This window comes from Gadus morhua, chromosome 3 (assembly GCF_902167405.1).
Source record: "Gadus morhua chromosome 3, gadMor3.0, whole genome shotgun sequence".
NCBI lineage: Eukaryota > Metazoa > Chordata > Actinopteri > Gadiformes > Gadidae > Gadus > Gadus morhua.
The window spans coordinates 7,545,848-7,559,766 of record NC_044050.1 but is presented as its reverse complement, the minus strand read 5'-3'; the positions used below and the strand labels follow the sequence as shown (position 1 = coordinate 7,559,766).

The window sequence follows — 13,919 nt, the reverse complement described above, 5'->3', positions numbered from 1 at the left end:
CACTGTGCAGCATTTATAAATATTAGCCTACTCATTACAGTAGCCACACTATTCCGATTTCAGTTATTTGGAAATAATGATGAGACGTGGATACTGGTTTAACACCAAAAAAAAACTTTACCAATACTGACAAACGAACGTTTGTGAACATCAGACTGCAAAGTAAAACGATTGGAAATAATCCTGACACATTAAACACAAAAGCAGAAAGGAAAATAATACACTTAAACTCTGAGAATATTACAAGCTGCCGACTTCTCACTCCACTCATCAATTAGTAAAAGTCAAATTTAAAATATGCATGAACTGATATTAAAATGCAAAGTCTGAACCAAAAGTGTGTGAGTGTGTGTGTGTGTGTGTGTGTGTGTGTGTGCGTTAGTTACAGACAATGAATGAGTCATGAATGATTCATGTTATAAGTGTATAAGGCCAGAGCAGAATAAAGTAAAAAATAACACAAAATTACTAGCTGAAAAAATCTAGTCACACAATAGTCACAATAGTAACCACATCTTGTATCAAACGTAATGGACATGACCAAAACCAACTAGTGTCAGGTGATGCCACTCTGAATACTGCTTCAGTCATCATTAAACTGACCATTGAAATGGCCAGAGATGTGGTCTTGTGTTTACATCCTCTCATAAAATAAGATGCTGCCAAATGTGCTACGCCTTACAGGTACCACTACAAACTACATGTTCCTTAGCTCCATTATCTCTTCCATTTGACACGGATTGAATAATTGTTAAAAGCAGGCAGAGAATTTAACTCGCAACCCCTCCGTTTGGTCAAGTTCCTTGCCGCTCGGTGCCTTGCCGCTCGGTGCCTTGCCGCTCGGTGCCTTGCCGCTCGGTGCCTTGCCGCTCGGTGCCTTGCTGCGGCGGGGGGGCGGCTCGGCCGCAGCCCTCCGGGTCATTGGCGTCCCACAGGCGCTGGAACTCCTGGACGAAGGGCGTGACCAGGCGGGGCTCCTCCGTCACCATGACGTTCTCCTTGTTCTTCTGCACCGCCTGCAGCGTCCAGTTGAGGGAGCCCGTCACCAGCCGCCGCCCGTCCACCAACGCAAACTTGTGGTGCATGTGCACGGCGCCCGAGTCATAGCGCACGCGGATACCTGGTGGCGGGGAGCACACAGCTGTCAACCGTAGAACCGTTTCATGGTCCGAGTGTCTGATGGTTTACCTTCATAGTTTGTGTCGAGTTGTTATGTAATGTCGACGTTATGTTGTGTAAACTATGTTACCCCTCAAACTTCTACCAACCAAGTTTATCTTGTCAATTCAAATTTCATGTTCGGAATATTCACTTGAAGTCCGGCTAGTGAGAGGAAGAGACTAAAGCAAATAGGAAGCGTTTGTGTGCAGAGCCGCTCCCCAGTCATCAGTCATTTAGGGAATCATCTGGATCAAAGGCATGGGATGCAAGTATCTGGCGTCTTTTGATTAGCAAAATGAACACGCCATGGCCATAACAACAATCCCCCCTCTGCTCTGCGGGGGCCTTCAGCGCTAAGTCTAATGAGCGCTTCATCAACTTTCTCATTCAGAGGGGAAACGCTGCCATAATAAATCAGCAGAAGGTCCGTCTGCCGGCTCCGTCCAAACTGAAATAATAATTTCAGACTTCAATCCTCGATGGCGAACGCTCACGAATGACATCATTCTTTATACGTTGATTGTTTTCAATGTACAAAGAAGTGTTTTCTGACACTCCCTGTGGAACACTTAACGGTGAGCGGTTTGATGGTGATGCAACGCAGCATTCCCACCTTTACATTCAATGGACCTGCCATCCAGTCTCTCAGTCTGACCGGAGGCAGTTTCAGTACCTTTCTTGTCCAAAAAAGCCCCTACAAAAGACTTATTAAGCATTTATCTGTAGAGTGGGGCTACAACGATGAGTCAATCAACAGAAGATGTATACAATCTAATTTAGAAAATCGATTAATTATTTAGGTAATTTATCAAGTATAAACAAGCAGTTTACTTCTAAATGTTGCATTTCATTTAAACTTCATGGATATAAAAGAATAGTTTCTGTTTTTTGGCTGCTTGTCAGGTAAAGCATTTAACATCTTGGACTGTGATAACTTGTGATAGCATTGGCTATTATTTATTTAAAAAATAGCAGCTCAAGCATGAAGCATATAAAGGGGTCACTAGGTACAGTTGATTTTGTACGAGAATGGTATCCAGTCAGTTCCAAAAACTGGAATCGGTCCTTGCCTACTTCCCTTAATGTAATTGGCTTTCTTGATGCCAGATTATAAGCAGCACTATTGAGCTGTAATTAACTTAAACGCAGTGAAGCAGGAGGAAGGAAGGATGGAAGGAACAAGGAAGGAAGGCAAGAAATAGGTGTGTGTGTGTGTGTGTGTGTGTGTGTGTGTGTGTGCGGGCGTGCGTGTGTGTGGACATTGTGGCATCCCGCCACGTAAACCTCGGCCTGGACTAGCCCGAGGGACAGTGAAGGACGGGGTATACCACCCCCACCCACCAGCCGGCGACCGAGAGCATCCCTTTCGCCTCCCCAATCAGGGTGATTGGTGGACACCTGGCCGGTGGCAGAGGAGCCATCTTAAAGGGAGGTCGAGGACAGACAGCAGAACGGCACAGCACGGCAGCAAGCGCTCGTGTCCGCGAGAGGCTAGAGGCCCTAGAGACCGCGAATACTTTGTTTGATTAAGTTGACTGTTAAATAAATGCCTTTAATGGCCTATCCCTCACACAAACGTGTCGTTTGTACCTGGAACCCGGCAACAACAAGGACCGGGTTACCACAACATTCACAAAAAGAGACAGAATAGTGGCACATCAGACAAAGACATTGAAACCGATCAAGATGCTTCAAGCCTGCGGTAATTAAATCAGTGTGGCCTGAGTCATCATCCTGGTTGTGACGCTCTGTATGATTCAACAGCAAAGGCCATTTCTTGATCCATTCACGCGCTAGTTTCACAACGGAACATTGTTGTTTGACTTAGGGATGTTAAACGACTCGTTTTCTGTGAGTCGACGTGTAGGAGGCATAAATCGAAAAATCGATCGATTTCTTCTCTTTTTCGGCCCGCGGCTGCAGCAGTTGCAGAGCTCAAAGGATCTGCGCATTCCTTTAAGACAGCGGCCCAGTTGGCCCACCCGTCCTATTTCAAAGGTTGCTATCAGGAGCACACCAATAATGCATTTTTTTTATGAAGTTAAGTTGATATAAAAATGATGATAAACAAAATATCAAAGAGCAGGATTGTGAACCTGTAAATTCCCAATAGGCAAAATGTGTCGGCGTTGTTTTAATTAGGAACGGCAGTTGATGATGCGCGCCTCCTATTTGCAACGAAATTGTTTAAGTCGGACATAAAACCATTTAATTTAACAGAGGCTGCACCCACTAAAACAGATATTTTCGTTTTTAAATAAATATTTGTAAACGAAAATTCACGTACGACTCAGTCGTCAAAGCTGTCCAGGCATCAGTGGTGATAGCAACTTTGTCAGCTGAGGACAGGATCTCGCGGAGGGAGGCTGCTGCTTCGCGGTACATTTTCTCCAGCCTCACAGTCATTGTTTGGCGACATGGCACTGTGTAGGTTGGCTCGAGAAATGAAATCAGATTGCGTAACCCAGTCCCCTCTACTACGCTCATGGGCAGCATATCTCCGGCTATCATCTTAGCTAGCAACCCGCTGATTCTTTCAGCCCGGCGGCTATCACAGGATCTCACCGTAAAGTTTGAGATGCTGCCTTGCTGGCTGGAAGGCTTGGGATGCCTCCTTGCCAGGTGATTCAACATCACGGTTGTGGACGAATGGTACGCAAAATGAGGCATAATTTACACTGAACTGTTCTGTCATCAATCTTCATGAAACTATCCCACACCGGACTTTTAAGTGAAGATGCCATTGTCATGAAAGGACAAAGGAAGAGATCGCTCTTGGGAGACGTAGCGGTGTAGCAGAACAGAAGTGACCGTTAGAAAAACAACACAGCTACGTCTCCCATTTGGAAAAAAAGAGAAGGATTTATTGTATTTTGATAATTTTTAATTGGTTATTTTGAAAGCAGAAATGGGTAAAAAAGTTAAAAAAAAAACGATTAATCGATTTCTATTTTTAGAGTCGTTTAGAGCACGAGTCGAGAATCGACCGTTAAGTCGACACATTCTTCACATCCCTAGTTTGACTGTCCCTGCCACTTGAATGTCCCGGTGTCTAGACCACCATCTTTGCCATCTGAAGCCAGGCTGGCTGAGGTCACTTTGTGACAGATTGACTATTCGAAATTTGACTTAAATTGCATTCAAGCCCATCTGAAATACCAACCTCCCCTGCCTGATTAGTGATACAATTTGTGGTGCTGCCGTCCCTTTCAGTTTGGCTAGCGTTCATAGGGACGTTGGCGACCCGTACCTGCTCTGCGCAGCGGCCCGATCTGGGAGCCAGTGATGCAGCCGTAGTCCTTGTCTATGAGGATCCGGATGACCAGGCCCCTGGAGTGGAGGGCCAGGACCGCTCTGCTGAGGTCCATGTTGGAGAAGGCAAACACACAGATGTCCAGGGTGGATTTGGCCGAGAGGACGTGGCGGAGAAGGCGGGCCAAAGACGTCTCTAAGCCATGTGGTAACGGACAGAGACACTGCCTGGAGAGGAGCAGGACAGAGAAGGTTTTGCAATGAGTTGCCTTATTATATTATACGCCTTCTTGATTCCATAATTACTAATCAATTGAAAAACAAACCACTGCTAATCCCGTTCCTATACCCCGTCAGGCTTAATAAACCCCGTGTACACCCTTTACTTAGAAAATAACTAGGGAATGTCATTCAAGTCAGTATTAAATCAATAAATACAAAATAAAATGTAGTTGCAAGTGATGATTACGGGGTCCTACATATAATGAGCATAGCCTAATCGAATGCATAGTTCAAATTAGATAACCTTTGATAAGTTGCAATGAATCACAATATGTTTGGTTTAGGTCAGACTCGAAAAACGGCAAACCAAGGATCAAGTTCCCTATGCTGGCACTACCACTGCACCATGTAAATCTCCACGGGCAGATGGGACTATATTTGGAGAAGCCTCAGTCTTCCATACATGGAGGAAAAGGTGCGCTTGATAGGTTTTGTAAAATGTAATATTTTTGCCTCATAAACAGGTTTACTGGAAGTAAATATGTTAAAATCTTCACCAACCATGTTTCTAAATGAACAGTGGCAAAATCCAGCGACAAAACAGACTTTAGATGTAGTGATGTCGGTACCTCTTATGACCTAGCCAGGACTGCCAATAGTGGAGCGAGTCTGCGGTATAGATAACCGAACTTCAAACCAATGCATCCACCGTTGAAATTGGTTGCGTAAACTATGGAATCTCTTCTTTTGGCCATCTTACTGTACGTTCACACCAAAGCTATAAAGCGTTTTGAGCGATAAACGCCCATTCACTTTCTATTATGCGCGATAAAGTGATAGGAGCGAACAACGCTTAAGTGATAGCTTTAAAGCTGTAAGGCTGTAAATGAGAGTTGAAAACAGCTCAACCTTATGCGAATGAGCTAGTAGGGTTTCGGCTGTAAATGACCGCCAGCCAATCGGAATGTAGATGTCTCTTCTCGCCGGCGTGGGTCCCAGTAAACATACGCGCAGGCCAGGTTCTACGTCGAATTACGCCCTAGGCGAGAGGAGGGGTTTCAGTAAGGGTTTCAATCCGCACTAACAGTTAATCTTCCCCCCCCTCCCCCCTTATCCGTTCCATTTGGGAACATGTTGAATAAATAAACATGTTTTATTTCGCTATATTTAATTAATTGATTAATTAAGGGCGCCCCCAACGCATTTGTCACCCTAGGCGATCACCTAAGTGATCTCTTTTACAGCTTTTGATGTGAACGTACAGTTAGACATCCAAGCCTACGTCGTTTTGACCTTCAGACTGTACAGCCTATTGAAGTTTTGAAATGCAAATGCTTATGCACCTATGGCCGAATCTGGCCCATCTTTGGCATTCCTCACTTATTTTACAAGTTCTACAAGCCTGCCAATTTATACAACTGTCAATGTAATAGTAGTAAATGAAGATAAAAAAATAATAAATATAATTTAAGCTGAAAGCATCATTTATTTGGACCAAGCCCAACACAGACCAGTACAACCTTTTTGATTTTTATATGGTTGATAACGTTGGCATGGTCTTTGATGCACATACAAACTGTCATGGTCATATGTCAAACTGGTGAGGAGTTATGCTTTTTCAAAATTTTCAATTGATTGCTGTAGCTCCCCTATGTTTCTGTTTGGATTAACTTGGGCCTGGTTAATCTTGATGTTTCTTTAAGTACACCAACTTTGGTGTTGATTGCCCTCAGTTAACCTCGCGTCTAGGCACCTAAAGGTGAGTGGGCTAGTTTGGCCTTCCGGCTGCCCTGTTGTTGCAGGTGAAAGGTTCCTTCGAAACATTTGGTCATTGGGAGGAGAGAAAAATGTTGACAGATTTTCATGACCATAGGCTAAAAGGGGTCTGGAAATAGGTTTGCATTTTCATGCTATTTTGTAGACTTCTATTTTGTGGACTTCTTACTTGACAGGTTACAAACTTCAACCGCAAAAGTCCTGTAGCTCAAACTCTAGTCAATTTGGTCTCATGCCACACCCATTTCAATGCCATGCCCAGATTGAAAATTTGCGGACGTTTACTAGTTCAGAACTTGAGTTTTTGACTGGTATTGGATCAGTGAAGTCCACCTTGATGTCAATATCAGGATTTAAGTCCATGCACTTTTTAAAACCACACTTTTTCGTAGTTGTTGGCTCCTTGGGGCTTTCATTTTTTGTGCACAGACGTCCCTTCTTGTTAGTTGGGAGATATTGGTCCATAGACGATATTTGCAATTAGATTTTGATCTAATTAAACATGGATCCCAGGATACTGGTGGTGGTTTTTAGTGTTTTGGATAAAGTATAAAATGGCGAAAAATCTATCCGGACGGAAGTTGTGAAGGCAAAGTTGTTCACCACAAGGAGACAAATAAATGGGCAATGTTTCATGACGCTATCAGGAAATATGCTTGTTCAAAGTTTGCTATATTGCAACCCAATGAGTGTACTTTTTTTTTTCTGTAGCAATCTTTAGCCACCTTCTACAACTGTGGAAGCTTCATAAAGAGTGGCAAAGTCACGCCCCTTCCGGTAGAGAGAAAGTAATTATTTTCTGGTCCCAGTCTTTATATGCCCCGGATTACCCATATGTTGTTTGTGGATTTAAATGATAATTTTTCATGCAAAGAAAACTAAACATTTTCATGAAGTAGTTTGATAATGTTCGGTTTTTTCCCAAGGTGAGGATAAAAGCATTGAAAGAGGTGAAAACCATTATAAATCGGGGCATGTGGAGAGTTTCAGTTAGGCCGATGGGCAGATTGTCGGTCTTGTGCAGGCCAGTCGCAGGGAGCGTGACGGCACATACGAGACATGTAGACTTTCTCATTGTGTTTCCTCTACAGCCTTTAACTGGATAATTGCACAATAAACGGTCTCTTGACATGAAAAATTATCATTTTAATGTTATGTTTAATTTTTATGTTATTATTTTTTGCTGGAGAAGGAGGGGTGGGCAGCTGAAAGGAGTCGTAGTGAAACAAATGTTGTTACGGTATCATTTTTAATAGGCTAATAAACATTTCAGTTGTGTTAGTATTACATTTTTCATTTGCTTGTTTAGCTATGTATGACAGTTAACAATGATGGTGTAGGCCTATTACAAATATTTCAACAGTTTACATAGGAATGAATGGGCGCCATTTTGGAATCCGGCGTCCATTCTATAATATGTCCATGGTATGAACCGCCGAAATTAACAAGACTGCATGATTGTCCATGCCGACTTGTGAAGGTGTCACTTGTTTCCGGTTCAAATATGTTGCCGCGCCAAGGACGTGGTCAATTATTGTGTTGATCAATGTCAAGTATGTCGAAATGCGAATACTTACAAAGTTGGTTCGAACACATGCTCCACACATGCGAATTCGGTGGGGAAGAATATGACTTCTTTCAGGAATCCTTTAGACCCGAATCTCCTGAAGAACCAGCCCAACACCTCCACACTCAGAGTCAGGCCCACGGCCCCGAGACCCAGGGCCTTCAAGGTCCACACCGCAGACATCTGACGAGACAGGGCCGCAAAGCTACCGTTAAAAGTCGCATTCATCTACGTTATTTTGGGGTCAAATTGTTGCTGTTTAAGGCATGATAACCACTTTTAAAGCTGCCTGGGGTACTTGTTACTGTCGAATCTTGCAAAGAAGCATTTAAGAACAAAATTATGTAAGCTGCATACAAGTGTTTTCCAACTTTTCATTGCCAAACGGTTGGCACTCTTAAATTCAATTGTTCGCTAAATGACTTACTTTAAAGTGGAAAGGAAGCAATCAAATAAAACATGTCTATAGCACTAGTTAAATATTTAAATATACCATAAATACAAATAAAGTCGGAAATATGTCCCGTTATTCAGAATGAAGCACAAACACGTTGCATTAATTACAATGTTTTCAGCCTGTGCGCCGCCATCTCTGTTTTCAGAATACGATGACGTCACGAGAATGGTTGGTATTAACATTCTATGTTGTTTACATAGCGGCTCATAGCCTCACAGGTAGCTTACTGCCTCAACAAAATGGATATGGACGAATTGGATAGACCCACCAATGAGGGCAGGCATCCAATTGCCTATGCTTTTGAGCCAGTAAGAGAAGTCGGAGTTTTAGTGCCCCCAACAGAGCCTGACTATGGAGGAGAAATAGATGAAGGAGAGAGAGATGTATCTGAGCGCACAGGAAACAATCGGTGGTGCTTGTGTGGGGTTTGTGTCCCTATGTCCACTGACATGGAGAGTGTCTGCTGCCATGAAATGAACCTGTAGTAATGCAGTGTAAGATATGTATATATATTGCACATTATATATTATTACATTATTATATTTTTATATATATATATATAATAATTATTATAATATAATAAGATAAGAAAAGTAAAGTACACGGGTGCAGCAGCTGGGCTCCACGCTGCCTTACAGTTCGTTAATTTCATGATACAAGTAATTGTCGTGCCATTTGGGTGTGCACGTGAATATGCGAAAATAGTGCAACCGACGGTGTTTGCAAATGGATTATTTCCGATAACAATGGATTATTTTGGCGATGGATTAGAAATTATCAAGAGCATGGAGCGAGCTAGTCTGCAAACAAGACAATCTTCAAACAGTGAGTGTACTTGTACTAATTTATCTGTTTCTCTAGTAGTAGAAGCTAAGTGTACCTCTCGTTCCTCTGCCTGGCAAGCACGTTTCTGCGCTCTTTCGCTGCGCATAAGAGCAGCGCCCGGGTCCGATCTGACGGGTATGTCCGTGTCTCCAGCACTATATCCACTACAATTAAAAATAGTTGGCACAGCATCTGGCTTCAGGCGATTGGTGGGACGGCGAACAAATCTCCCATCTTCAGAAAAAGCTCCCTCTTCGATGTAATCAGCCTCTATAAAGTGGTCGCTACATACTCTCTGCCCTGGTCCCATTGGGGGGCTGAGGCGTTTCAATGCAGCTAACCATCTTCGGAGCACTTCAGGCTTCTTGACGGGAATTACATGGAAATGAACTATTCTACCGCTCTCCTTTAACCGATAAAATGGTCAGCCAGGGGCAATACAAAAGGACCCCCCTGTTCTTCTTCCAATATCCGACATGTTTATTTTAAAGAGCCAACCATTCTGATGACGTAGCGCCTGCGTTTTTAAAACATGGCTGCGCCCTAGAGGCGAAAGTCGTTATAAACATGTCATTTTACGGTGAAACTACTTGAATTTCAGTATTGATGAAAATCCATGTGTTTCCAAAAATGAAAAAACAAACAAAAAATTGACACAGTTCTCAGTGCTTCATTTCCACTTTAAAAGCAATTAGTTAATGGCAGCTACCGAAGATTGGGCGGAGAACCAAAACAATTCCCATAAGACACCTCCATGCTGCTAGTGGGCAAATGTATCTCGGACGAATCTAATTAAATTATATGCCACAATCAAAACAAGCATGCAATACAATACTTTACCTGAACGACGTACCAAATAACGAAATGTAACGCAATTTGAATGCAGAGTTCAACTACGTAAGAAAATTTAGTTCATCATAGATGAGCTGATGTCGCCCCCATGTGGAAACAACCCACCTCACGTGTATGCTTTCAACCCGCTTCCGCCCCTTGCTGCGATACAGCAACGTCGACGCCATATTGGGGAGGCCTGTAAACAAAAACAAGTAAACGGGAGAGCTGCCCTTTATCTGGAAAACATTTACATTTCTCTTCAATGAGTCTATTTTTATATTCATATTAATTCTTATGATATATATTGTATATACATCATAATTATTATCCTTACTTATTTATTTATTTTGACCACATACAGATCATAAACACTGGAATAAAACCGATTCATGGAAGTCGGCCGAGAATGTCAACGTAATAGTGCTTTTTATCAAGAAAATCCGCAGCTCCCCTGATAACTTGAATTCCTTTAAAAGGCCGGTCGTGGCCTCTCCAGTATGGCGGCGACGTTGACGTACGATGTAAAGACTAGTGCGGCGTCTCTAGTATATTGCTGTGCTTTCAACCAATCACGAAGCTTGTGAGACCTACCGGATCTAGAGGGAGACTTCCTCCTGTTCGCAACGTGTGTTTACGCTTTTTACAATCTGGTAGAGGTAAAAGAGGTTCGTTAACTTTCCATATAAACATTTATCGTCATAATGTAACAAGCGTATTGTCGCTTAAACACGTTTCCAGCCACTAACATTCACACAACTCCAACACGTGTTTAAAAGGAAATGTGAGGCTGCTTGGGAGCCGTAGTGTTCCACGTTATGAGGATATCTTAAGTTGAGTTAACTCCGTGACATTCAGAGCAACCAACTGCCAAACCTGCTCGATCACGGTCCGATGATAGATTCGTTTTAATCAAACCACTAACGTGTTACTGATGTTGTGAGTTGAATGTCGTTTTTTGTTCATAGTACTTTATTTATTTTGTGTCTCTTTCCGAACAGGCTTATCGTTGGGTTAAACGAAGTGTAGAATGGGTCGTCGCAAGTCCAAGAGGAAGCCCCCTCCTAAGAAGAAGCTGACGGGGGACCTGGACACGCAGTTCACTTGTCCCTTCTGTAACCACGAGAAGTCCTGCGATGTTAAAATGTATGGAAGCTTTAAGCAAGTCTTGAAACGGAACGGTCCATGTCATGGCGGCGTTTGAGTGCGGTTGTTGACATGCGTGTGCTGACTTTCACCCACAGGGAAAGAACCAGAAATACTGGAATAATATCCTGCACCGTCTGCCTGGAGGAATTCCAGACACCTATCACATGTATCCTTGCTTTAAAATGTGAACAATTATTCCTGACTATAACAGTGTTTGTGATGAAGTCATAACCACATATTTGTATCGGACTTATTTAAGTGAAAAAAAAAACTGCACACCATTAAGTCAAAACATCATGTTTAGCCTATATGTAATATTATCCTATGAAATAACACTTATTTGTTTTTTTATGTGGAAGCCTAAAAACTATGAGATTAATGACCCCGGTTTAAACCATGGTACTTTCGATAATCAAAACTGACTGTGGAAAATACTATTCACGTGATAGATGGACCATAACTTTTATTAAACTATAAGCCTATTAAGACGATGATGCTGCGCTGCCCATACTGCCCGTCTGTATTCATTTTCCTTTCATATTTATATTCATTGTTTCATGACAACGCTCTACACAGTATTCTGCAGATCAATAAAACCATTTTATCCTTAATCAGCTACCCCTAAGATCTGTCAGAGGCCGTGGACGTGTACAGTGATTGGATCGATGCCTGTGAATCAGCCAATCAGTAGTCCTAGCAGGGCTGTGGACCTCTTGGTGATGGGGGAGGAGGAGGAGACCGATCGCGGGCCTGGGATCGTCAAAGCAAGCCGAGTGCTGATTCCATGTGGTTCCCTGCTACTTACAGATTTACTAGTAGCGGTCCCCTTGAAGTTAAGTGATAGTTGAAGACCAAGGCAGCATTTTGTCCCCCTCCCCCCTTTTGAGTAGTGGGCATGGAGATCCATGGATCGCTGTCGAACAGGTGGACTAGGTTACCTGACGTGCGCCCAGCTCAGTGCAATCATCTGGGCCCGTCATCCACTACCTCTCTGCCCCATACACCCCTGACCCTTTAGCTGTGTTTGACTCTTGCATTATTTTATTGAATAACTTACAAGAAGGTTGTAGTCGGTTGGTTAGTTATATAATTGGTGTAATTTGTACACTTTTATAAGCTTCCGAATTATTACTATTCTTGTTCGAGGGACACTACTGAAACCAAACCAAAAATTATTTGTCGCTTAATGTTGGTATTTTAGTGAGGTAGTAATTTTGCAACACAATACATCAGACCTGTGTTTTTGGTTTAGGGAACACTCGCTATAACCTCCCAGCTCCATGGAGTGTGGCACCAGCTGTTACATGGCGTACCAGCATGCTCCAGGGTTTGTTTAATGTTGACTGCAGTTTGTGAACACATTTTGGGTCCACCTCTGAGCGAGTAAGGTAAAAACATGTCGTGTACAATGATCACCCTAATTTTGAGAGACATTTTACTTTAGTTATGCTTTTAGATTTTTTTAAATCATCCTCCTTATCTTCCCTTCCAATTTTCTCTTTGTGTGTGTTTTTAAATCGATGAATAATAATCAATAACAATAAATCTAGCATCAATTTTCTTTTAAACAGACTGGTGATTATAATTATTTTGAAGAAAACTGCAGTGCATAATAATTTACCCATTGCTCAGCTCATGGTTATGTCCAACCCCCATCTTTTTTAAGCAATTCCAAAGGAGACTTAAAGTTGTTTGCTTTTCTGTGAAAATAGGAAATAGCATGGTTGTTAGAGATTGGATTTTCCATAACAATCACAGGAAGAAACTATTTTATCCAGATTTGATTTTTGGAAACAATATCAAATTCTTTGCAGATGGTGGCAAAACACATGGTTATTTGTACAATCTCTTGGTTGGTGGAATAGTCCAGATATGCTTGTATCTATTACACTGTGGCCCCATTTAATACGTTTTCTTTTTAACAATGAAAATAAATGTCATGAAACACTGGGGGGTTGTGCTTGTTTTATTATATGCTACATTAATGAGTCTTGACTGTATTTACAATGAATAATTAGTATTAATATTCCGTCAGTTATTTATAATGAATGAGAGTTAACTATACTGAGCTTTAACAATGTTCAACTGATTTAGTTTATTGGCTTAGCTTGGCTTAAATTGCAGTTTTCATAGGTTTCATTTTAGATGGTGAGTGTGAAAGATAATCTTTTCGTTTGAGCAATATGTTACCAAAGCTGAAACCATGTAATCACTGTCTAGCATGGTCTACCACCAGGTGGAAGCACAGGAAGTCACAACATGGAGCTGGAGAGAAGGAAAGCAATGCAGCAGTACCAAGTTGGAGAATCATACATATTGATATGACATACTCAGGTGGACCTTTGTCCTTTATATTCATATAATTAATAATTACAGATGTGGTTCAAGCTATGTTGAAAGACAGATCACTGATTGAGGTGTTACTGGCTGCCTGGGTTTTACAGTAAGGCTTATAGTGAAACACGCTATTTTCTGTATGTTGTATTTGCTTGGCTTAGTTAGCTTTTTACCGTCATTATTGATCACACAATTGGAAGCATAAAGCTAACCAGGGGTGGGTTTAAACTTTTTTTATGGTGAACCACTGCTAAGCAGTCATATGTCTTATCTGTACTCTTAAAATGAAATACCCTCTTATTAGTCGCTTCCACTTGTCCTTCTATTATTGACTCTTTCCTT

At 42.0% G+C, this 13,919-nt stretch overlaps 2 protein-coding genes across 6 annotated transcripts; one reads left to right on the top strand and one right to left on the bottom strand.

Moving 5' to 3' along the window:
* Positions 1–97: 97 nt before the first annotated feature.
* On the bottom strand, positions 98–10,536 carry pld6 (phospholipase D family, member 6). 4 transcript variants are annotated; one of them, XM_030351979.1, is made up of 5 exons: positions 10,429–10,536; positions 10,218–10,290; positions 7,989–8,161; positions 4,412–4,641; positions 98–1,120 (listed from the first exon to the last, which is right to left on the bottom strand). In XM_030351979.1, exons 3-5 carry the CDS (start codon positions 8,159–8,161, stop codon positions 795–797), a joined length of 729 nt encoding a protein of 242 aa, XP_030207839.1. In that variant the 5' UTR covers positions 10,218–10,290; positions 10,429–10,536; the 3' UTR covers positions 98–794. The 4 variants fall into 4 exon arrangements, with proteins under 4 accessions (XP_030207839.1, XP_030207841.1, XP_030207838.1 ...); XM_030351981.1 differs by lacking the exons at positions 10,218–10,290; positions 10,429–10,536 and adding an exon at positions 10,101–10,210 and having other exon boundaries at positions 98–847; positions 878–1,120; XM_030351978.1 differs by lacking the exons at positions 10,218–10,290; positions 10,429–10,536 and adding an exon at positions 10,101–10,210.
* Positions 10,537–10,603: 67 nt separating this feature from the next.
* LOC115540568 (transcription elongation factor 1 homolog) lies at positions 10,604–13,190 on the top strand. Of its 2 annotated transcripts, none has more exons than XM_030351985.1 (4): positions 10,604–10,759; positions 11,093–11,237; positions 11,336–11,406; positions 11,867–13,190. In XM_030351985.1, exons 2-4 carry the CDS (start codon positions 11,122–11,124, stop codon positions 11,929–11,931), a joined length of 252 nt encoding a protein of 83 aa, XP_030207845.1. In that variant the 5' UTR covers positions 10,604–10,759; positions 11,093–11,121; the 3' UTR covers positions 11,932–13,190. The 2 variants fall into 2 exon arrangements, with proteins under 2 accessions (XP_030207845.1, XP_030207846.1); XM_030351986.1 differs by having other exon boundaries at positions 10,665–10,750.
* Positions 13,191–13,919: the final 729 nt, after the last annotated feature.